The sequence below is a fragment of the Clarias gariepinus genome, chromosome 10, assembly GCF_024256425.1.
Source record: "Clarias gariepinus isolate MV-2021 ecotype Netherlands chromosome 10, CGAR_prim_01v2, whole genome shotgun sequence".
Taxonomy (NCBI): Eukaryota; Metazoa; Chordata; class Actinopteri; order Siluriformes; family Clariidae; genus Clarias; species Clarias gariepinus.
In genome coordinates, this window is record NC_071109.1 from 15,410,420 (window position 1) to 15,432,491 (window position 22,072).

Sequence of the window (22,072 nt, forward strand, 5' to 3'; positions counted from 1 at the left end):
GATACATATTAACCATTAAACTAATTTATTCAAACCAATATATTATTCTGTTATAATGTAAGAGATTTAAAAGGTAGTGGAAAATAATAATAATAATTATAAAAGTAAATAAATAAATATCACATTATAACAACGCCTTGGCCAGAAGAACACGATTTTACAGAAGGTGTTTTAGGTGCACTTTTAGTTTTGGTGGAAATTGTTTACTAATGGTAATAAAACTTGGGCAGGTCAAAAGTACATGTTTTATAGTTAGAGTAGTGCTACAGGACTAACATTTTGGAGCTTCCTCATCCTTCAGTAAATATGCATGGGTTAAATTTGTATGGCACCTTGTATATATGACTTGGTCGTGTCTAGTTTTGAAGGGGTGAACGCATCTTTTTTCAACCACTGGGTTTATTTCAAATTTGTTGTTTTGGTATTCTTCCCATTCTGCTTGCCATTTATTTAATATATACTGATTCATCAATGGCTTGAGGTTGGAAAATGGGATTTGAAATTCTCTAACTGTTTCTGTAAGGGCTTGTTTTGCTGCCATGTCAGCTTGTATGTTTCCCATAATTCCACTCCGTCTTGAGATCCAGCAGAAGACAAAATATTGTGATTGTTTTTCTGTAGTTGGTTATTCCGAAAGGTCTGATGTAATTTGGTCTGTGCTCATACAAATATTGTGGGTAAAAGACTGGATTATACTATGGATTATGTGGATTTGTCTTTATCCAAGTTGCATACTGGAGAGCTAATTTCAAGCGTCTTAACTGGAGAGGTGGTTCATTTGCTTCTGTGTATAGGCACTGTACTGAGGAGGCTGTGATGGCTCCCAATGTGAGTCTCAGTCCTTGATGGTGGATAGTGTCTAGCATTTGCAAGTAGGATTTTCTGGCAGATCCATAAACGATACTTCCATAATCCAACCTGGAGCAGACCAGTAGTCCCTATAGTCATAGCAGCACTGTGCATTCGGAGCCCCATTCAATTTTTGCTTGTAACCTAATAAACGTTCAAAACTTTCATGCATCTGTTTTTTATGAACTTAATATGAGATGAAGGTCATTTTGTTGTCCCAATGCAGACCTAAGAATTTAACTTCTTTGACAAGCACTTCATACATTTCAAAGGCTTTTATCGACAATTACATGACATTTATGCAAAGAGTCAGTATTTTTTTTTAAATTTTAAGTGATGAGAAGCAACCACACACATGAATGGTCTCAGGATGTTTTACTGTTGGCATGACACAAGACTGATCTTAGCGCTCACCTTTTCTTCTCCGGACAAGCCTTTTTCCAGATGCCCCAAAGAAAGAGGCTTCATCTAAGAATATGACTTTGCCCCAGTCCTCAGCAGTCCATTTACCATACTTTCTGCAGAAGATCAATCTGTCCCTGATGTTTTTTTTGGAGAGAACTGGCTTCTTTGCTGCCCTTCTTGACACCAGTCCATCTACCAAAAGTCTTCGCCTCACTGTGCGTGCAGATGCGCTCACACCTGCCTGCTGCCATTCCTGAGCAAGCTCTGCACTGGTGGCCTTCCGATCCTGCAGCTGAATCCTCTTTAGGAGACGATCCTGGCGCTTGCTGGGCTTTCTTGGACGCCCTGAAGCCTTCTTAACAAGAATTGAACATCTTACCTTGACGTTGTTAATGATCCTATAAATTGATTTAGGTGCAATCTTAGTAGCCACAATATCCTTGCCTGTAAAGCCATTTTTATGCAACGCAATGATGGTTGCACGCATTTCTTTGCAGGTCACCATGGTTAACAATGGAAGAACAATGATTTCAAGCATCACCCTCCTTTTAACATGTCAAGTCTGCCATTCTAATCCAATTAGCCTGACATAATGATCTCCAGCGTTGTGCTCGTCAACATTCTCACCTGAGTTAACAAGACGATTACTGAAGTGATCTTAGCAGGTCCTTTAATGACAGCAATGAAATGCAGTGGAAAGGTTTTTTGGGGGGATTAAGTTAATTTTCATGGCAAAGAAAGACTATGCAATTTATCTGATCACTCTTCATAACATTCTGGAGTATATGCAAATTGCTATTATAAAAACTTAAGCAGCAACTTTTCCAATTTTCAATATTTATGTAATTCTTAAAACTTTTGGCCACGACTATACAAAGTATATTTGGGCCAATAGTATTTACAGTGCTATTTATTTTTTTTTATCATGAACAGTGTGACAGAGAGGAAGCTGCCCTGAGGTACTCCTTGTTCTTTGGTATACAAGTCTGATACGGAGTCTCCTATTTAAACTCAAAAGCTTCTGTTTAGGGCAGCAACAACGGATCAATTAAAAAATGAGCAGAGGTATACATGGCAAAGGAAGAGAAATGCCTAATCGGGTAATCGTCTCCCCTGCTGGGTCTTAGTGCGTGTCTCTTACTGGTATAATCAACATCCGTGCACGCGTGTACTGTTTACTACAACACTGTGACTACGTGTGTGTGCTTAAAACATTTTATTTTGTGTCTGTATGCGTGTGTGTACAGCGTGCGTGTAAAGCAAAAGCAAGTCTCACTAGAGATGTTAAAAATCCATTTTCTCTCTCTGCCAAGGCTTTAGCCCTATTCGTACAGGACTAATTTTACAGGGGGTCGTTAGAGAATTTTCTGTTTCACAGACATACTTTGTGATTGTAATCCCACATTACCTAATGTTTTTGTTAGTGTGTTTTTAAAAATTTTATTTGGTTTATGAGGGTTTTGGAGTACGAGCCCGCTTCAGGAACAAATTATGCTCGTAATTCAAGTTTCCACTGTATATATTTGGCAGATCGAGAAAATCAAGAAAATAATCTGCAGATTAATCGATTATTAAAATAATCGTTGATTGGATAAGAAATTGGAGATAAAGATAGGTAGATCATTGAAATCCATTTTATGTAGATCTCTTAGAATCCTGTATTTTCAGGTGGTGTCATATGCTGTTTTCAAGAACCACATGCTCCTTTTTAATAAAGCCTTTACGAACATATTGCTCCATCCTATAAGGTTGTCTAGAGTGCTCCTTCCTTTTCTAAAACCACACTGAAAATCATTTGATGGTCAGACTCCAATTTCCAGACAAGTCGATTATTTACCATTCTTTCCATGGTTTGCACATACAACTTGGCGCGCTTCAAGACGTGCCACGCCCCTTTTTGAAATCCTCTTTTCCTAGATAACTCACTTGCTATATGTCATATGGAGATGAAACTGGGTATTTATGGATATATGTCTGAAAAACATTTTTTGGGGGTACCCCTTTTCAACCCCTCAGAACCCATGGTCTGCATGCATATATGTTATTCAAAGAAATAGGGGTTACTTCACATCACCTCATCTTGAAAATAAATAAAAACCAGAGGTGTGTTATGCCCCGTTTTATAGAAATCATCAAAAATAATTTGTCAAGGTTTTGCAAAAGTTTTACAATTTGACACACAGAAATGTACTGCAATATCTGTAGAATACTTAATGCATACTTATAAAATCTGCTCCTTTCAAAGTAAAAGTTACCTTAAATTCTTCTGTGATGCAGTCTAGTCAAAGACTGATAATGACGTTATTCATCTGTCTACACTGAAAGGACCAATCACAGCTTTTGTTTCATTACCCTGGATATCTGATTCTGGAAGAATGGAATGGAATAAGACCAAAAGGGTACATGTACATGTAGGAGACCTGTCAAGTTGCAGTGACACAAATAATATCAGACCAAAATCATTTTGATAGGAAATGCCTCCACAAATTTGTAAAATTTTTATAGTTCTTGTACTGGCTGGCTGCACCATCTGAGAAGTAATCCACATGATTTAAAATTGGTAGAAGAACTGTTAGTGGATTCATGAGAACCTTAATAAACTTGTGAACAACAATAGCATTGTGTTCCCTTTTATTACTGACAACACAAAAACAACTTAGTGAACCATCGTTTTCACTACCATCCCTATAATAACCCACGAAGGGATGCAGAACCACCTGGGATGTATCCCAATGAAAACCTTGAATAGCATCCTGACAGATGAAAGAATAGCTTTCGGCAAAATCCATGAGGATAACAGCCTCCTCTCCAATAGGAAGTTTCTCTTTCAGTTCTTTCAAATAAGCAGCTTGGAACTTGGCTGTATAGTGATGAGCTGTGCAGGAGTCACATTTTTCACAAAGTCTCATAATGAAGTTAGATGCTGACAAAGACATGTCAGAAATTTTGAACAGTGTCATCTGGGTACAAATCAGCATTTTTAAATATACCATCAAGATTAGGGCTAGGCCATATTATTGGCCATATACCTTTCACGGTAATACCGGTACAATACCGGTACAATGTTAGGCAATGATAAGGAAATGAAATATCGCGATAGAATATGGGTAAAACACACATGCGCAGTGCCTTTGTTTTCATATGCTTATGGCGGGAAAAGCATGGCGGCGACGGAAAATAAAAAGGGCGAAAGCCCAGATACCCAACAAAGCACAATTTTTTTTGTAGAACATAACATGCAAGCGGGTCGTCGTGGCGAAGGGAGGAAACACCACAAACCTATTTCATCATTTAAAGCAGAAACACTTGTTGGAGTACAACAAAGCTGTTAAAGCTGTTTTTACTCAAGAGTTTAGCGTTTTATTATTTGACCTATTTATTTGTCACACTGCAGTTTATGTTGCAAAGGTTATTTGTAGATATTATACATGGTTATGCTCAGGATATGTCTGCCCATTTCCACTGGAAATGTGTGTTAAATTGTCAGCAAGGAATTTGCATTTGCACTGTTAAAATTTTATATAGCTTTAATGCACATACAAACAGCTGCTTGTTAATTGAAAATAAATTGATGGGTTTTTTCTTTTGCACTAATAAAGTTTTGGAATTGTAAAGTATTTTGTCTCGTGTCAATCATATCGTCAGTTATATCGTTATCGCAAATTTTCAAATATATATCGTGATAAATATTTTTGGCCATATTGCCCTGCCCTAATCAAGATAATCAGATAGTTTTGATTTAGGGGGCACTGCTCACACCTGTGCAACATATAGTCACGAGAATCCAAAGAAACAGACAAGCTTTGCCATCAAGTCTTTGTAATCAGATTGTGATTAGGACAAACTACATTGGAAAAACTCAGTAAGTAAATTAACATAAATGAAACACACTCACCTGCTTTTGGTTTTCTGCACTTAATTAGTACCAAGAAAAAGATGATGCAATCACCAAGTTCCTTGAGTGCGAGGTCAACTTTCTGATCAGTATGAACCTGAATGGTTTAGTTACAGGATACTGTTTGACAGTGATACATGTATCTTACATGTACCACCATAAAATGACATTTACTGGTAGATAAGTATAAGATTGTGTAGATCCATGCACATTCTCTGTATATAAAATGTGTATCAAATCGTAAAACATTTGCAAAACCTGGACAATTAATTTTTTGATGATTTCTATAAAACAGGGCATAACACACCCCTGGTTTAATTTATTTTGAAGATGAGGTGATGAGAAGTAACCCCTATTTTTTTGAGTAACATATATACATGCAGACCTTGGGTTCTGGTGGGTCGAAAAGGGGTACCCCAAAAATGTTTTTCAGAAATATCTCCATAACCACAAGAGAGCCAAATTCTGATTACAGAATCTGAATCTACATAAAACCTTACATAAATATACCCAGTTTCATCTCCATACGACATATAGCAAGTGCGTTATTAAGGAAAAGAGGATTTCAAAAAGGGGCGCGACACGTCTCGAGGCGCGTCGAGGCCAAAAATCAAGATGGCTGCCTTTTTTTTAACAAATGGAAGTTGGGACAAAAGAATTGGGGGTTTTATTTTCATGCCAATACCAACAATTGGTGAAAAAAATCAGCAAAATCTGAGAAGTGATGGTGAAAAATTTCTCTTCCACTGGTTGATTTGAGATGGAATTACTTTGCTGAAAGATGAACCGCCACCTCAGTCTGAGGTCAAGAGCGCTCCGAAGCAGATTTTCATTTAGGATGTCTCTGTACATTGCTGCAGCCATCTTTTCCTTAATCCTGAATTGTCTAGAAGTTCCTGCCGCTAAAAAACATTCCCAAGCCTCTGAGTGGTGCAGTGGTAAAGTGCTCGCCCTATCATTCGGGGATCGCTGCTTCGAACCCCGGGTTATGCTGTTTTCCTCTCAGCCGGAGGCACAGTGAGAGCTGATTGGCCGAGCTCTCTCAGGGGGGAGGGATGAGAGGTACTTGTGCTCCCACATTATTCACGGCTCTACAGCCAATCAGGGGCGTCTGTGAGCTCGCGCACGGGGAAGGAGCGGCTAGCACTTCCCTCCGAGTGCGTTACTCCGCTCCTAATGGTGCGTGAGCAAGCAGTTCGAAAAGATGCGGTCGGCTGACGTCACGCGGTTTGGAGAAAACACGTGATAGTCTTCGCCCTCCCGGCTGAATGGTAGTAGCCTTAATGTGGGAGCCCCCCAGTAACAGGGAGGAATTGGCCACGACTAAATTAGGGAGAAAATTGGAAAAATATATATATATATATAAAGAAAAAATAAATAAATAAATAAAAACATTCCCACAGCATGATGCTGCCACCACCATGCTTCACTGTAGGGATGGTATTGGCCTGGTGAAGAGCGGTGCCTGCTTTCCTCCAAATGTGACTCCTGGCATTCACACCCAAGAGTTCAAATGTTTGTCTCATCAGACCTGAGAATTTTGTTTCTCATGGTCTGAGGGTCCTTAAGGTGCTTTTTGGCAAACACCCGTCGGGCTGCCATGTGCCTTTTACTAAGGAGTGGGGACTGCCTGGCCACTTTACCATATAGGCCTGTTTGGTGGATTGCTGCAGAGATGGTTGTCCTTCTGAAAGGTTCTCCTCTCTCCACAGAGGACCTCTGGAGCTCTGAGAGTGACTGTCGGGTTCTTGGCCACCTCCCTGACTAAGGCCTTTCTTCCCCGGTCGCTTGGTTTAGATGGCCGGCCAGCTCCAGGAAAAGTCCTGGTGATTTCAAACTTCTTCCACTCACTGATGATGGAGGCACTCTTCTCATTGGGATTTTTAAAGCAGCAGAAATTTTTCTGTACCCTTCCCCAGATTTGTGCCTCAAGAGAATCCTGTCTCGGAGGTCTACAGACAATTCTTTTGACTTCATGCTTGGCTTGTGCTCTGACATGAACTGTCAACTGTTGGACCATATATAGACATGTATGTGCCTTTCCAAATGTCCAATCAACTGAATTTACCACAGGTGGACTCCAATTCAGCTGCAGAAATATCTCAAGGATGATTAGGGAAAACAGGATGCTCCATGGCAAAGGCTGTGAACACCTATGTGCTTTCTCAATTTTTTTATTTTTAATAAGTTTGCAAAAATCTCAAGTAAACTTATTTCGTGCTGTCATTATGGGGTGTTGTGTTTAGAATTCTGAGAAAAAAAATTTATTTAATTAATTTTAGAATAAGGCTGTGACATAAAATGTGTAAAAGTGATGTGCTGTGAATACTTTCCGTCTATCGTGATACATATCGTTAACGTTTTATCGCCCAGGCCTAGGCGTGACACAGCGCGCTTTCAGATGCAAGCCGCCAGTAAACACTGATGAAGAAGAAGCGTTTACGTCACCCACAACGTGTAAGGAGACTTTTAGTTGGGACAAAAAAATTGGGGGTTTTTATTTTCATGGCAATATCAACAATTGGTGAAAAAATCAGCAAAATCTGAGAGGTGATGGTGGAAAATTTCTCTTTCATTGGTTGATTTGAGATGGAATTACTCTTCTCTATTTCCAGTAAGGAAGAACTATATAGCAGGGTACTACAAATCATTTAACTTTAATACCAAATGGAATGGCTTTGGATCCAATCAGAGTTTTAGGGGCCGATCACCAATCTCTAATTACAAAAATCAAAATAGTCTGATACTGATATCAATTTGAATCTTCGGATGGTAAAGTATTCTATTAATTGTGTAGTATTGTTTATTTATTTACTATTTACATCAGTAAAATAACTATTCTACCTAGAAATGCACAACTATAATTATGATCCGAGAAAGAATAATACATTAAAAACTTTAATTTATTGAAAGCCAACATTTTTTATTCTGTTATTATTTCACATAGATTATAATTTAAATAAAACCAATAGAATGGCCTGCGCTCGACTGCAGAGCAAGAAATTTTTCATTCCTCAACTGGCATCAAGGGTCTCTTACAAACGCTAAAATACTTAAAAGTGTAAATGTCCTACTATACTCACTCGTTATGACATGAATCAGTCACTTTTTATTCGGCGAACCAATTATACCTACTTATTTTGAAGCAAAAAGGGCATTCCTTTATAAAGTATAAAAATTTTTCTGTTTTTAAAAACAGTCTATTCCTCTTATCATCCAGAACGTGTGCTAGTCATGCTAAACAGTCGCTTACGGTCAGCCCGCATGCATTAAGCAGCAAGGTAAATCCAGGCTGCCTCAGACCAAGATGTGAACCACTCTATTTCTCTTCTGCTTATTATTTTTGTAATAACGACTTAAGCCTTTCCACTCTCTAAAAAGTAAGGCTCGAGCTTTTTGATGGCTTCTTCTGTAGGTGGCTGAGTGAGGGTTGACTTACAAGATTAAGGTGCTACCTTTGCAACTATTCATACTAAAATATTCATGCTTAATTGTTCTCTAATGGCAAACAAGGTTTGTGTTACATTTATGACATTCTGATTTGGCTGTCAACTCACATATTTTGATGGGGCTGTCAACTCATATTTTGCCTCATCACAATAGTATCAGTTTATGTGACTGGCCAGGTGAAAGACAACCAATCGTTAAAAATTATGTGATTAGCAACCAATTTAAATCAATCAAATCCATAGCTTTGGATAGTATGCTTGGTGATCCATGTTGTACATACATTCCCCCAACAGCGATACTAATGGTACTAACATTCTACTGCCCTTGCAAATAGACATTAAATCTCTAAACAGCTAACCTTTAATGAAAGTGGCAATACAAATGGGGTCTTTTGAACAAGCAGCTTCGTCTTTTTTATCTTTATTTCAAACCTAACAAGTTCTTAGTTCAATTACATTTCTTTCAGTATTGTCCATAGGTTTGTAGTTTTTTTTTTTTTTTCCATTCCTTGATTTAAAGAAATAATTTCACATTAAACAACACAGTATGATCGTTTTATGATCAAGGGATATGTCCTCCAACATGGTTGTTTGAGAAAGGAAACTATTCACTGCATCAGTTATGCTTAAAAGTACTGTTGCCAGCTTAATTTTTTTTTTTTTTTTTTTAAGTTATGTAGCCCAAAGTTTAGGACTGAAAATATTTATATCTAGGAGTACAAAATAATTGTTTACGAAGCTTCCTAGACTTACTTTTAACAGGAGTAGAACTTCTCCTTGGCATCTCCAAATCATGTGATGACACTGTCAGCCACAAAGTAGGCTTCACATTATAGTGGTTGTTGTAGATTTTACAGATTCTACCCTACACTTATCTTTAAAGATAAAAATTTAGTAGATGGTGAAAGAGTAATAGAGGTCTATTGCAAGAATGTAAGGTTTTACCTGTTCTCACAAATAGCACAATTTATTTTTTTCAAGTCTCATATTTGAAGACTTTGCCGCCACTTAAATTTTTTTTACATCATCACAGAAAACTGATTTCATGTTAAACAACAGCATAATTGAGCCTTTACCATTAATACCTTGTCTATAAGTTGGAGCAAAAAAATAAAATCACACTGACTCCAAAAATATTTTGCCGATGACAGGTTTTCAGTTTGATTGGCAATGACTGGTGATTGAATTTTCCTTTAAAATTTGTAAGGTAATAAGTCTCGAACCCACTCATTACACATGCTTACACTGGTCTCAAAACATCACAAGCACAAATTAGTCAAAAATCAGGTGCTTTACAAGCCCTGCATGGCCACATTGTCAAACGGTTTAAAATTGTAACAAACTCAGGTGGAATGTAATATTCAATTGGTAAAATTATGATAATTATAGAATCCCAATTTTAATCAAATCGGCATCTAGGTATCGTGAAAATCTCTTATCAGAATGTGACTGGTGATTCCCATCCCTACTTTTTATCTATTACTGTAAATTATGACGCTTATTTTATGTACATGTATTTATCATTAAAACGGCGGTCCTTGATTAAAAAAAACTAACAATCCATTTTTAGAAAAATCAAATCATCTTTATCTTTCGGCTGTTCCCTTTGTGGGACGCCACAGCAAATCATCTGCCTCCAACCGATACTATCCTTCGCAACCTCTTCTCTCACACCAAGAAACTTTATGTCCTCTCTCACTGCATCCATAAATCTCCTCTTAGGTTTTCCTCTCTCACATAGGTTGTCCCTCAAATGAACTCATTCTTTATCATATTCATCCTTGTCACTTCCAAAGAGAACCTAAAAATCTTCATCTCTGCTACCTGTCTTTTCTTCAGTAAGACAGCCTCTAAGCTGTAGAGCATCGCTGGTCTCACCACTGTCTTGTATACCTTTTCTTCCATTCCCTCTGATACTCTTATCACATAACCTGACAGTTTTTTCGCCCATTCCAAACTGCCTGTACACTCCTCTTTACCCCTTTTCCACACTCTCTGTTGCTCTGGACCGTTGACCCTAAGAATTTAAAGTCCTGCACGTTCTTTACCTCTGCTTACCTTACCTCTGCCTCAACTTTCCAACTCATTCACACACATGTATTCTATCTTGCTACAGCTAACCTTCATTCCCCTGCTTTCCAGAGCGTACCTCCACCTCTCTAGATTTTCCTCTACCTGTTCTCTGCTCTCGCTATAAACCACAATGTCATCTACAAACATCATACTCCATGGAGACTCCTGTCTAACCTTACCTTTCATCCAGTCCATCACCATAGCAAACAAGAAGGGGGTCAGAGCTAATCCTTGATGCAGACCCACCGCCACCTTGAACTCTTCTGTTACACCTACAGGACATCTCACCACTGACTTACAGCTCTCATACATGTACTGCAACACTAATATACTTCTCTGCCACTCCAGAATCTCTCATATAATACCACAGCTTCTCGCGGCACCCTGTCATACTCTTTCTCTAAATATACTGTACAATGAGAAATTAAAAAAATATAAATGACAAATTAATAACGTGTGCATGTAAACTACTGTAGCGTTTGCATTTTAACTTTTATACAGACAGTAACTATATTTACCCCTTAGGAGCTCTTCGCAGAATATTTTTATGCGAGTTCCGGTCGCGCGTGCGCAGATACTAACTTTATTATCACGCGTTATCGTAAACACTGCATACTCACGTCGGTGATTGCGGCGAGAAACTGAATTATTACATGTGTCAGCTACCGACCGAGCACATATCTTTAAATGGTTAACTACTCTTTACCTAAGGTTCGTCAGAAAAAAGATATAGAGGAGAAATATCCGATATAGAGAAGAAACTATAAGAATAGTTAAAGGGACAGAAAAGGCAAATTATACGTTGACCAGTTTGTTACATACAGCACTGTCGTTTGCGTTCACGGAGACTCTGGAAATATCTAAATTTACAGCTGTGACAACAATGATATAGAAGGAAATGCTTCTCTCACTTGTTTTCGGGCAGACTCCTTTTTGTTCACACTCCTTGCTGTAAGTTGATATCAAAACGCACACTAGCCTGATGACTAACAAAGTGCACTAATTTGTAGAATTTTGTTTTTAACCAAATATTTTGCCTAAACTGAGTCTAGCTGCAGGCTCGTTAACAGCAAAATGACGAAACAAAACGGCAGCAGCTGTTTCGTCTTCTTTGATTTTTAATGGCGGATAGTAAACCAACGGGCTTAGGTGCATACCGCCACCTACTGTACTGGAGCGTATACCAGAAAGGATTTAAGTTCGGTACTTTTTACGAGAAGCCCCTTTCTGCAGCCTGCAGATCGGCGCGGGGCTGAATCTGGGGCGGGGCTGCTGCCCACATAGTTTCTCATTGGTTGTAAGTAAATTAATGACGTCGACGGAACGTTCCTCCCACAACTCCTCTCATTGGTTAGTGAAATGTATTGAAATCGCTGCCACGATAAACAGGAAATGCAGTTGGAGCATTAATTCTCCCTCCCAATGTAATAATGGCACATGAAACAGCAGTCTGGGTCCTCTGTGACATCATGAAATCCTCTAAGGCAACCATGTTTCTCATTTCTGTAATAACCGAAGCAGGGCTTGAATAACGTTTTACACATTTTACATTCTTTTATTTCAAAAGGCACTCCTAATTCAGCCCTTGATGTTTCACTCCAATTTTCCCAGTTCACAACACCTGTAGCCAAAAACACACACAAAGCAGAACTTATCTAGGATTGTTAACTTTGATAATCTTTAAAAATACAATAAGCAAAATTACATTAAAAAAATGGACAGATGCTTACTGTCAAGCCATGCGTGCCTTCTGTCTGAACTCAGTCCTGTTCTCAACTGCACTAAAGCAACTGCAAGTAAGCGAAAGATTCATGTACAGTAGGCAGCATTTCCATCCTTTAGCACTACTTCCAAGAGTATCATTTCCAAGATCTCCATGGGTAACTGGAAAGTTTATGGAAAAGGTTTAACCCTTCATTTGCTTAAAATGAAACAGGACAGTATTCCAGCACTTAAGAGACTTACTGTACATCCAAAAGTTGCAAGTCAGGAGTTATGATTGCCTTTTGTGCCTCAAAAGGAAGCGGAGAAGACGTAATTCTACACATGTTAAGAGAATACGACAAAAAAAGTCATATTAAGTGTAATTAAATTACATTATTTTCAGTTTGCCCCCTGAGTCTCTTTGTTGCACGATCTTCTTTAGACCTGTAATAAAATGTAGTAAAGGAGAGGTATGTTTATATTTTGTAAATAAAAGTTTTCAAAATAATAAGTGCTACGCCTTTAAAATAAAAAATTGACTGATTCTTATTAAATGTACAAAAGTTAATCTTTGTGCTTTTGTTCATGACACTAAATAGGTTAAAAACTGAAGCGATTGTGCATATCGCAATATGTACATTTACAATACTTTAATCATTTTTATTATATTGCACAGGCCTAGCATGTATGATGTAAAAGTGACACCTTAGCAAAAAGTGTAGTGCTAGTTTATAAAATGTAGAGAATTAAGGGAAAGACAATAAACCTCAAGGTAAAATTCTCCAAAAGAAGTAAACACCACATCTCCTAATACCAGGCATGTATGTCTGAGGGGGGAAAAAAACTTTCTAATTACTTTCTATTTATAAGGCAAATATACATAAGAGTTTTTACTCACCTCTGTAAAAGTCCCCTAGAGGTGAGTGGTTGCAAAGCTCAGGAATTACTGGAATTGTAAACATTACAAATACATTTGTTCTATACTGGATCAAAATCTAGTAAAAATAATAATAATAATAATAATAAAAATAATAATAATAATAATAATAAAGCTCTATAAACTTACCATCAAGACAAAGATTTAAGATTCAAAGAACTTTATTAATCCCAGAGGTAAATTGCTAATAAACAACAGAAAAGCTACGAAGGTGGGATGCCGCAGTTGTTGCTGAAATGTTGTTGTGGAAAGCCCCATTGATGTAGCCATGAACACAGTCAATCTACCCTGAAAAACAAATTATTTTAAATGCTTTTACAGTTATTTATATGATTTTTGGTACCATATCGTTGACACAGTATTCATACTTAAAAATCAGATATACTTAAAAATCAGACATACACAGACATACTTAAAATATATGCACAGAGCATTACTGGCTGATTTTATCACCATAGTAAACAAACTAAAGTGACAAATGTTACAAGCAAAAATGTTAAACTCACCATCATGGTGCACTGCCAACTGGAAATGGTTTTTGATATGATAGTACACCAACTGTGGTATACTGGTGTATGGGCAGAAAGGGCAATTGCTGCAGCAGTCTTTTAAATACTGCTCACACTTGTATAACACTGTTTTGTGCATGTTTGCTAGGAAAATGGCTCTGAAAAGAGCCCTTGGGTTATTTGAAGAAAACAAAGAGAGAATTGATGAGTAGCGTAAGGGTTAGAGAATAACAGCAAAACAAAACAGAAAATGTGGAGCACAGGGAATATTAATGGGGATGTCAACATCAAGTGCTCAGGATTCTAAATAAATAGTTTCTTGCTTCTACAGCATTTTTATATTTATCCCAATTTTTCTTTTTTTATTTATTGTGCTCTAAGGAACAAAGTTTGAAGCAGCTCTTATTATCATAAAAATCGCTGTTTCTATATAGCTATCTACATGTATTACTTTTTTAAAGAAAAACACAATATAGCATTTCCTTAAATATCCTCAATCAGCTTCAAGAAAGATTTAGATAAAAAAATATAGAGCATAAATACATTCAAAGAGCATAATTACATTATGTTAATATCAATGATTGACAGTAACAACATAAAGGTAATTTGTTATTCTACATTATTTTAAAAGTACATTTTAAAATATCTGTACTTAATTATTTTCATTTTGGGGGACTTAAAATTTATTCCACTACATTTCAAGTAAATGTAATGGTTACTTTTCTATTCTGGTGAAAAAAACCTGTAAAAATTATTTCAAAATGTGTTGAATCTAAACTGCAACTTCAGTAAGCATAACCTTATTTAAAAACTTGTTACGTTGTGGAATGGAAGAAAGAATCATTGATTTTTAAATACTTCCTCTGTCCCCATAATTCTCTGTCTCCATAATTCTGCATAAAATTTGATGGAGCTTAGCAAAGCTTAGGAGAAAAAAATCTGCATTGTCTGTTTTGTGCCCTGACAAATTTTTATCTAAATAATTGGTAAAGAACCTGATAGTTTTTTATGGTCTGAGAGTCCTTCATACCTTTTTGGCAAACTCCAGGCGCCTGACATGTGCCTTTTACTGAGAAGTGGCTTCCGTCTGGTTGTTCTTCTGGAAGGTTCTCATCTCTCCACAGAAGAACACCGGAGCTCTTTCGGACTAACCATTGGGTTCTTGCTTACCCTCACCTTGGCCTGGCGGCCCAAACTTGTTCCATTTATGGTTAATGGAGGCCAGTGTTCTCACGTGGACCTTCAATGCTGCAGAATTTTTTGCTTTACACTCCCCCAGACCTGTGCCTCGATACAATCTTGTCTGAATCAATTCCTTTGACCTTATGGGTTGGTTTGTGCTCTGACATGCACTGGTAACTGTGGGACCTTATATAATTTTGAATTAAGTTAAGCCTTTATTTGTGACATATACATTACTGCACAGTGAATATTTTTATTTGCACATCCAAGCATTACTGGGGTCAGAGCGCAGAGTGAGCCATGATACAGTACCCCTGGAGCAGATAGGGTTAAGCGGCAACCTGGGTAAGCTGGGGCTCGAACCGCCGACCATATGATTAGTAACTCAGAGCCTCATCACACTGAGCCACCACTGCCCCATGTGTCATGTGCCATAAGCATTTCACTGCATATCGTACTGTGTATGACTGTGTACGTGACAAATAAAATTTTCTGGCAAAATATAATGTCATGGCAAAGGCTGTAAATTCTTATGTACGTGTGATTTTTTATTTTTTTTATTTTTAATAAATTTGTAAATAATTTAATTTAATCCATTTTGAAATAAAGCTGTAACTGTGTGTTTGGATCCTTGCCCTGAGTGTTTACAAAATTCTGCATATACACAACCATGTTCAATGCAAGATTCAGAGGTGGCAGAGGAACATAAACTCAATACTCAAGTAAAAACACATGTTAAAAATTTATTCCACTCCACCGCTTACTTACTTTTTTTTTTTTACCTACATAGAAGTGCTAAGTACATGCTCAAAAATGTACTTTATGTACAAGTACAATGGAACCTTGGATGCGAGTAACTTGGTCTGCGTGTGTTTTGCAAGACGAGCAACATTTTTAAATAAATTTTAACTTTTTAAATGAGTTATACAAGTACTGTGGTATGTATACGCTTTGTTTTCCAAGCGTCTCATGTTCACAACTGAGCCAATGTTTCTTCTCTCCTGTGTGCAGTGTGGGAATGTCAGTAATTGAGCGCATACAGCACTTGTATAATCAACATCCGTGCGTGCATGTACTGCTTACTACGGCCCTCATGTAGAAAAAAAGCAAAAAGGCCCTAGAAGTAGGGAGATGTATCTATTAAAGACAATGCAACGTCTTCTCTCTTTAAAACAAGAGATTACTTGTTAAAGTCACACAAAAGAAAGAAGATTCCAGTGACCAAACAGACTCTGTCAGAGGGTAGTGATTCTGTAAGTGTGTGTGTGTGTGTGTTAAACTAGTCATACACAATAGCCCTCCTGTTCCTGCTTTTTCTCTCATCACCAGTCACTTTCAAAAAATCAAACGTAAATTGCAGGTAAAGTAAATATTGATCGCAATCCAAGGTTTAACTGTACTCCATGAAGAACCTGATTTTTCTGATTATCTATCCAAATAATTTACTTACAAACACTATTTTAAAGTTGATGTTGTCAATAATATGAATGTGCAAATCAAGTAAATAATTGTTTTCTGCAGAAATTTAAAATGTTCTTTATAATACCAAAACATTTTTAGCACAGTTTACATTTATAATTTGACTGGTTGGTTTAGACATGGCAAAACAGGGATATTAGCAATGCATAAGGCTTAGACAAAGGAAATTAAAGCTAAAATGTTAAATAAAAAAACAAACAGTAAACTGTGCAAATAAACATGACCATCCATACTGCAAACATAAAGAATACAATAAGTTTAAAGCAAAAGCCAAAACAATATTACTATGAGCTTGATACATTGTTATTGGCATGAAACACAAAACATTTGACAATTTTGCTCAGTATGTAACTTGATAATGTAAGGGTCCGCCACTAGAGGTCACTGTTTTTATTTTGTAGTTTTAGTTGGCTGACTCAGTTCCCCAGCAGGCACCTCGGTCAGGTGATGCAAGTGCACACCTGAACCGAGGTAGCCATCAATCAATCTATAAATAGCTGTTTAGACTGGAAACTGGGTCGAGCATTTTTGGTATCACCACTGTCACTTGTGTGGGCATTTAGTTTTAGTTTGTTTTTGTTCTTTGTTTAGTTTATTTTGATTTTAGTTGTGTTGACTTGGGCTTTCTTATTGGCAATGTTTCTGTGTATGTTTTGTGTGTCTGTGTTAGTGGAGCTGATTCAGTCCTGTCCCCTGTGTTCTTGTGTGTTTAGCTAGAGTCAGGTAAGTAGTTAGGTGTGTGTTTGGCTAGAAGCGTGTTTGGCTAAAATCTAGGTTGAGTTACAGTAACTAGCATGCTTCTAGCCATAGCCCCTCTGTGTCTCTAGCTGTCCTGTGTTTCCTATCCCCCTAGTGTCCCAGTGCGCCTAGCTTCAAAGTGCTGCTCCTCCTAGCTTTGGAGTACCGACTAGCTTGTTAGTGCCGCCTCGCTTAGTCTTGGAGGGCCGCCTCGCCTAGCCACTGGGTATTCTTTGTCTGTGTTTCTGTGCCCCCATTCCCTAGTGTGTGTTAAGCTATTAGGTAAGTGTAGCTTAGTGCATGTTGGGGCTAAAGACATGCTTAGCTAGGTGTATGTGTAGCTAACTGCCATGCCTAGCTGATTGCCATGTCTTTAGCCCTCGTCCTGTCTCCCTCTGGTGTCTCTCCGTGCCTCCCTCTGGTGTCTCTCCGTGCCTCCCTCTGGTGTCTCTCCGTGCCTCCCTCTGGTGTCTCTCCGTGCCTCCCTCTGGTGTCTCTCCGTGCCTCCCTCTGGTGTCTCTCCGTGCCTCCCTCTGGTGTCTCTCCGTGCCTCCCTCTGGCGTCTCTCCGTGCCTCCCTCTGGCGTCTCTCCGTGCCTCCCTCTGGCGTCTCTCCGTGCCTCCCTCTGGCGTCTCTCCGTGCCTCCCTCTGGCGTCTCTCCGTGCCTCCCTCTGGCGTCTCTCCGTGCCTCCCTCTGGTGTCTCTCCGTGCCTCCCTCTGGTGTCTCTCCGTGCCTCCCTCTGGTGTCTCTCCGTGCCTCCCTCTGGTGTCTCTCCGTGCCTCCCTCTGGTGTCTCTCCGTGCCTCCCTCTGGTGTCTCTCCGTGCCTCCCTCTGGCGTCTCTCCGTGCCTCCCTCTGGCGTCTCTCCGTGCCTCCCTCTGGTGTCTCTCCGTGCCTCCCTCTGGTGTCTCTCCGTGCCTCCCTCTGGTGTCTCTCCGTGCCTCCCTCTGGCGTCTCTCCGTGCCTCCCTCTGGTGTCTCTCCGTGCCTCCCTCTGGCGTCTCTCCGTGCCTCCCTCTGGTGTCTCTCCGTGCCTCCCTCTGGTGTCTCTCCGTGCCTCCCTCTGGTGTCTCTCCGTGCCTCCCTCTGGTGTCTCTCCGTGCCTCCCTCTGGTGTCTCTCCGTGCCTCCCTCTGGTGTCTCTCCGTGCCTCCCTCTGGTGTCTCTCCGTGCCTCCCTCTGGTGTCTCTCCGTGCCTCCCTCTGGTGTCTCTCCGTGCCTCCCTCTGGTGTCTCTCCGTGCCTCCCTCTGGTGTCTCTCCGTGCCTCCCTCTGGTGTCTCTCCGTGCCTCCCTCTGGTGTCTCTCCGTGCCTCCCTCTGGTGTCTCTCCGTGCCTCCCTCTGGTGTCTCTCCGTGCCTCCCTCTGGTGTCTCTCCGTGCCTCCCTCTGGTGTCTCTCCGTGCCTCCCTCTGGTGTCTCTCCGTGCCTCCCTCTGGTGTCTCTCCGTGCCTCCCTCTGGTGTCTCTCCGTGCCTCCCTCTGGTGTCTCTCCGTGCCTCCCTCTGGTGTCTCTCCGTGCCTCCCTCTGGTGTCTCTCCGTGCCTCCCTCTGGTGTCTCTCCGTGCCTCCCTCTGGTGTCTCTCCGTGCCTCCCTCTGGTGTCTCTCCGTGCCTCCCTCTGGTGTCTCTCCGTGCCTCCCTCTGGTGTCTCTCCGTGCCTCCCTCTGGTGTCTCTCCGTGCCTCCCTCTGGTGTCTCTCCGTGCCTCCCTCTGGTGTCTCGTTATGTTTGTCCTCCCTCTGGTGTCTCGTTATGTTTGTCCTCCCTCTGGTGTCTCGTTATGTTTGTCCTCCCTCTGGTGTCTCGTTATGTTTGTCCTCCCTCTGGTGTCTCGTTATGTTTGTCCTCCCTCTGGTGTCTCGTTATGTTTGTCCTCCCTCTGGTGTCCTGTTATGTTTGTCCTCCCTCTGGTGTCCTGTTATGTTTGTCCTCCCTCTGGTGTCCTGTTATGTTTGTCCTCCCTCTGGTGTCCTGTTATGTTTGTCCTCCCTCTGCCTGTGTCTTGCCAGAGAGCCCCTGTTAGCACAAAGTTAAGTATTGTTTAAGTTTGTTTGTTCCTTTGTTTGTGTCTTTCTTTATACTTTGTGTTTAACCTTCATTAAAAGACTTTTTGATTACACAACCCCTCTGCCTCTATGCCTGCTCCTTCTGCCCACGGCGTTCAACACCTGCCACAACACCCCGTTTGTGACAGATAACTAGTTACCTAGCTCACTGAAAAAGGATCCAGAAGAATCTGCAACAAAGTGTGCAGGATCTGTTGCACAAATAATGATCAATTACTTTGCGCTAACCAATGTGTGGTTTTATAATGACCTGACATTTCTGTAAAGCTTAGGTCAAGGTATGGTGTGAATGACGGTGTAAACATTTGTTTATGAGAATATCAATGCACATTTGTGTGATCATCAGCTAAAAAGTAATGAGTCTCTATTTAAAATGTAAGGAGTAAAAGTACATGTTTTTCATCAAAAATGTGAGTAGATGCAAAAAATCACATAGAAAATATTTAAGTAAAATACAGTTAAAAAAGTACTCAAGTATAGTACAAAGTATTTGTACTTCATTACTTTCCACCTCTGATAATAGGCAACATGTCACCCATAGATATGTTTACTACCTAATTGTTTACATAGAGATATAATTTCTAATAACCTAAAAGTAGGAAGTAGAAAGTAAAAGTGATAGTTTAGATAAGTGATACAGTAAGTTGGACTTGCTGAACTGGAGGTCAGGAGAAGGCTAGTCCACCTTTTCAGTCTAAATTCACAGAACACATTTAAAAATAAGTACATGTGTTATTTTTTTTTAATTGGCCTGGCTTAAGACAACATTTCTTATGACCTAATATTCTCCTAATGTTTCTGACTAACGGAAGTACCTGTCATTTGTAGAAATAGGTAAAAGGTTAAAAGAAGAAATAACCTCCAACAGAGTGACTCTAGGAACCTGTGCCAAGGACATGTCTCTTTTCGGGAGAAAAAGGAGCGGGGGTGCAGCGTGTTATGTGCAGACCTCTGGGAAAAGACGCCGCCTACCCACATGCTGGAGGCATCGACCTCCGCGATAAACTGACAGGACGGGTCCAGGATAATGAGGATGGGGTGAACATGGACTGCTTTTCAAGTTTGTTGAAGGCTCTCTTGAAAAATTAGCAAAAACAGGTCTTGGGAGAGGTGAGGGCTGTTAGGAGAGCAGCAATGGAGTTGTAGCCCTGAATGAAGCTGCGGTAAATGTTTGGGAACCCCAGGAACCTCTGGAGTCTACCTTAAGGTCGCTGTGGCACAGTTTGTGACATCTTGGAGCTTGACGGGTTCCACCTTGATGTCTGAGGGCCCAATGAATCCGAGGGATGTGGTGCACGTGGTATAAAATTTGCTCTTCTCCTCTTTCACGATCAAGTTATTCTTTGTTGATGTTTTTCCAGGTCCCGAGAAATTATCAGGATGTCGTCCAGGTAAATGAACACTGATAAGTTGAGGAAGTCCCTGAGAGCATCATTGATAGGTGCCTGGAAGACTGCAGGGGCACTTGTAAGACCAAACGGCACTACCAGGTATTCATACTGTCCCATAGGGTGTTAAAGGCTGTCTTCCACTCGTTGCCCTCTCTAATGTGGACAACTTATGCAGATCCAGCTTAGTGAACAGCTTGGCTTTTGGGTGGAGTTAAAGGCAGTAGCCATTAACAGAAGCTAACAGTGTTCTCGTTAAGGTCCCTATAATCTATGCAGGGATGAAGGAAATTTTCCAGCCCCCGCTGGGGAGGAGGACGGACAAATGATTACCATAGCAAGGGACTGCGATGTACTGGTCCATGGCTTCGTGTTTCTTGGGAGACAAAGGATATGGGCAGGTCTTGGGAGAAGTGGTGCCTGGGAGCAGGTCAGTAGTGCAGTCCGTATGGCTGGTGGGGAAGAAGAGACCAGCGCAAGATTTTGCCTCACCATCTTGAGGTTGTGGTACTCTGAGGGAACGTGGGTGAGATCAGGTGGTTCCTCCGTGGAGGTGGGGCTGAGGCATGACATGACAGCAGCTCATAGGCAGGTCATGGAGCATGATGGGCTTTATGCTGAGACTAGCCCAGTTGATTTGCAGGTTGTGACAGGTTAACCAGGGCGGGCCCAGGACGACTGTATGGAAGTATAAATAAATAAATAAATTTCACAATTTCTTGAATGTTCTTGTACAGTATATTTCTATTTTCGTACAGCATATTTCTATTTTTAGTTATATTTTTCCTAGTTCCATTTTACTTTTATTTTTTATTTAATTTTTCTATCGTATTTCTTTTATTCATATTTATTACTTATTATCGGCTTTAATTCTCTTTTTAAGGTCACTGGCGGTCGTGTACATTTTGTACTGTGTATGACTGTGTATGTGACAAATAAAATTTGAATTTGAATTTTTGATTTTCTATGTATTTTTAACACTAAAAAATATTTTTGAACTGCAATTTAGTAACTTAAATATTTTTCCATTGACTTTTAAATGCTTGAATTACATTTTAACTTGAAATATACAACTATAATAAATTACAGTGGCAAAAATTTCAAACATCGTAAATACCTGCAGATACCAGCAGATTATCATCAACATCAAGACGTGATCAGCATTTATTTTTTATATATGTAACAGAGGAAAATATATATTTACTGTATATCATTTACTTGTAATACTGAAAAGGCATGTTCAAAATCTGAAAGAGAAGAGGAAAGGCAAGAGTTTAGGAGTAATAGTAGGGACTGTTGGTAATAGTAATAGTAGGGACTGTTGGGACCATGACTGGAAAGGGAAGAGAGTTGGTTGATATGATGTAGAGAAGAAAGGTGGAAATATTGTGTGTCCAGGAGAC

The 22,072-nt window shown here is 39.8% G+C and overlaps 2 protein-coding genes across 4 annotated transcripts in view; both read right to left on the reverse strand.

Annotated features, from left to right (window-relative positions):
- fbxo38 (F-box protein 38) overlaps positions 1–11,772 on the reverse strand; it is a 154,116-nt gene extending 142,344 nt beyond the window's left edge. For all 3 annotated transcript variants that reach the window (XM_053505322.1, XM_053505323.1, XM_053505321.1), the window contains exon 1: positions 11,583–11,772. The gene's annotated coding sequence lies outside the window, so the exon portion shown is untranslated. The remainder of the gene's footprint in view (positions 1–11,582) is intronic.
- A 5,821-nt stretch (positions 11,773–17,593) lies between these two features.
- LOC128531376 (uncharacterized) lies at positions 17,594–21,242 on the reverse strand. Its single transcript, XM_053505190.1, has 2 exons — positions 21,157–21,242; positions 17,594–18,926 (listed from the first exon to the last, which is right to left on the reverse strand). Exons 1-2 carry the CDS (start codon positions 21,240–21,242, stop codon positions 17,594–17,596), a joined length of 1,419 nt encoding a protein of 472 aa, XP_053361165.1.
- Positions 21,243–22,072: the final 830 nt, after the last annotated feature.

What these genes read in the sequence shown, in the direction of transcription:
- LOC128531376 (XM_053505190.1), bottom strand. Translation starts at nt 21,242, where the DNA reads ATGTCATGCCTCAGCCCCACCTCCACGGAGGAACCACCTGATCTCACC. An exon ending in CACAACCTCAAGATGGTGAG is followed by an intron (nt 18,927 to 21,156) that starts GCAAAATCTTGC and finishes ACGAGACACCAG; the next exon opens with AGGGAGGCACGGAGAGACAC.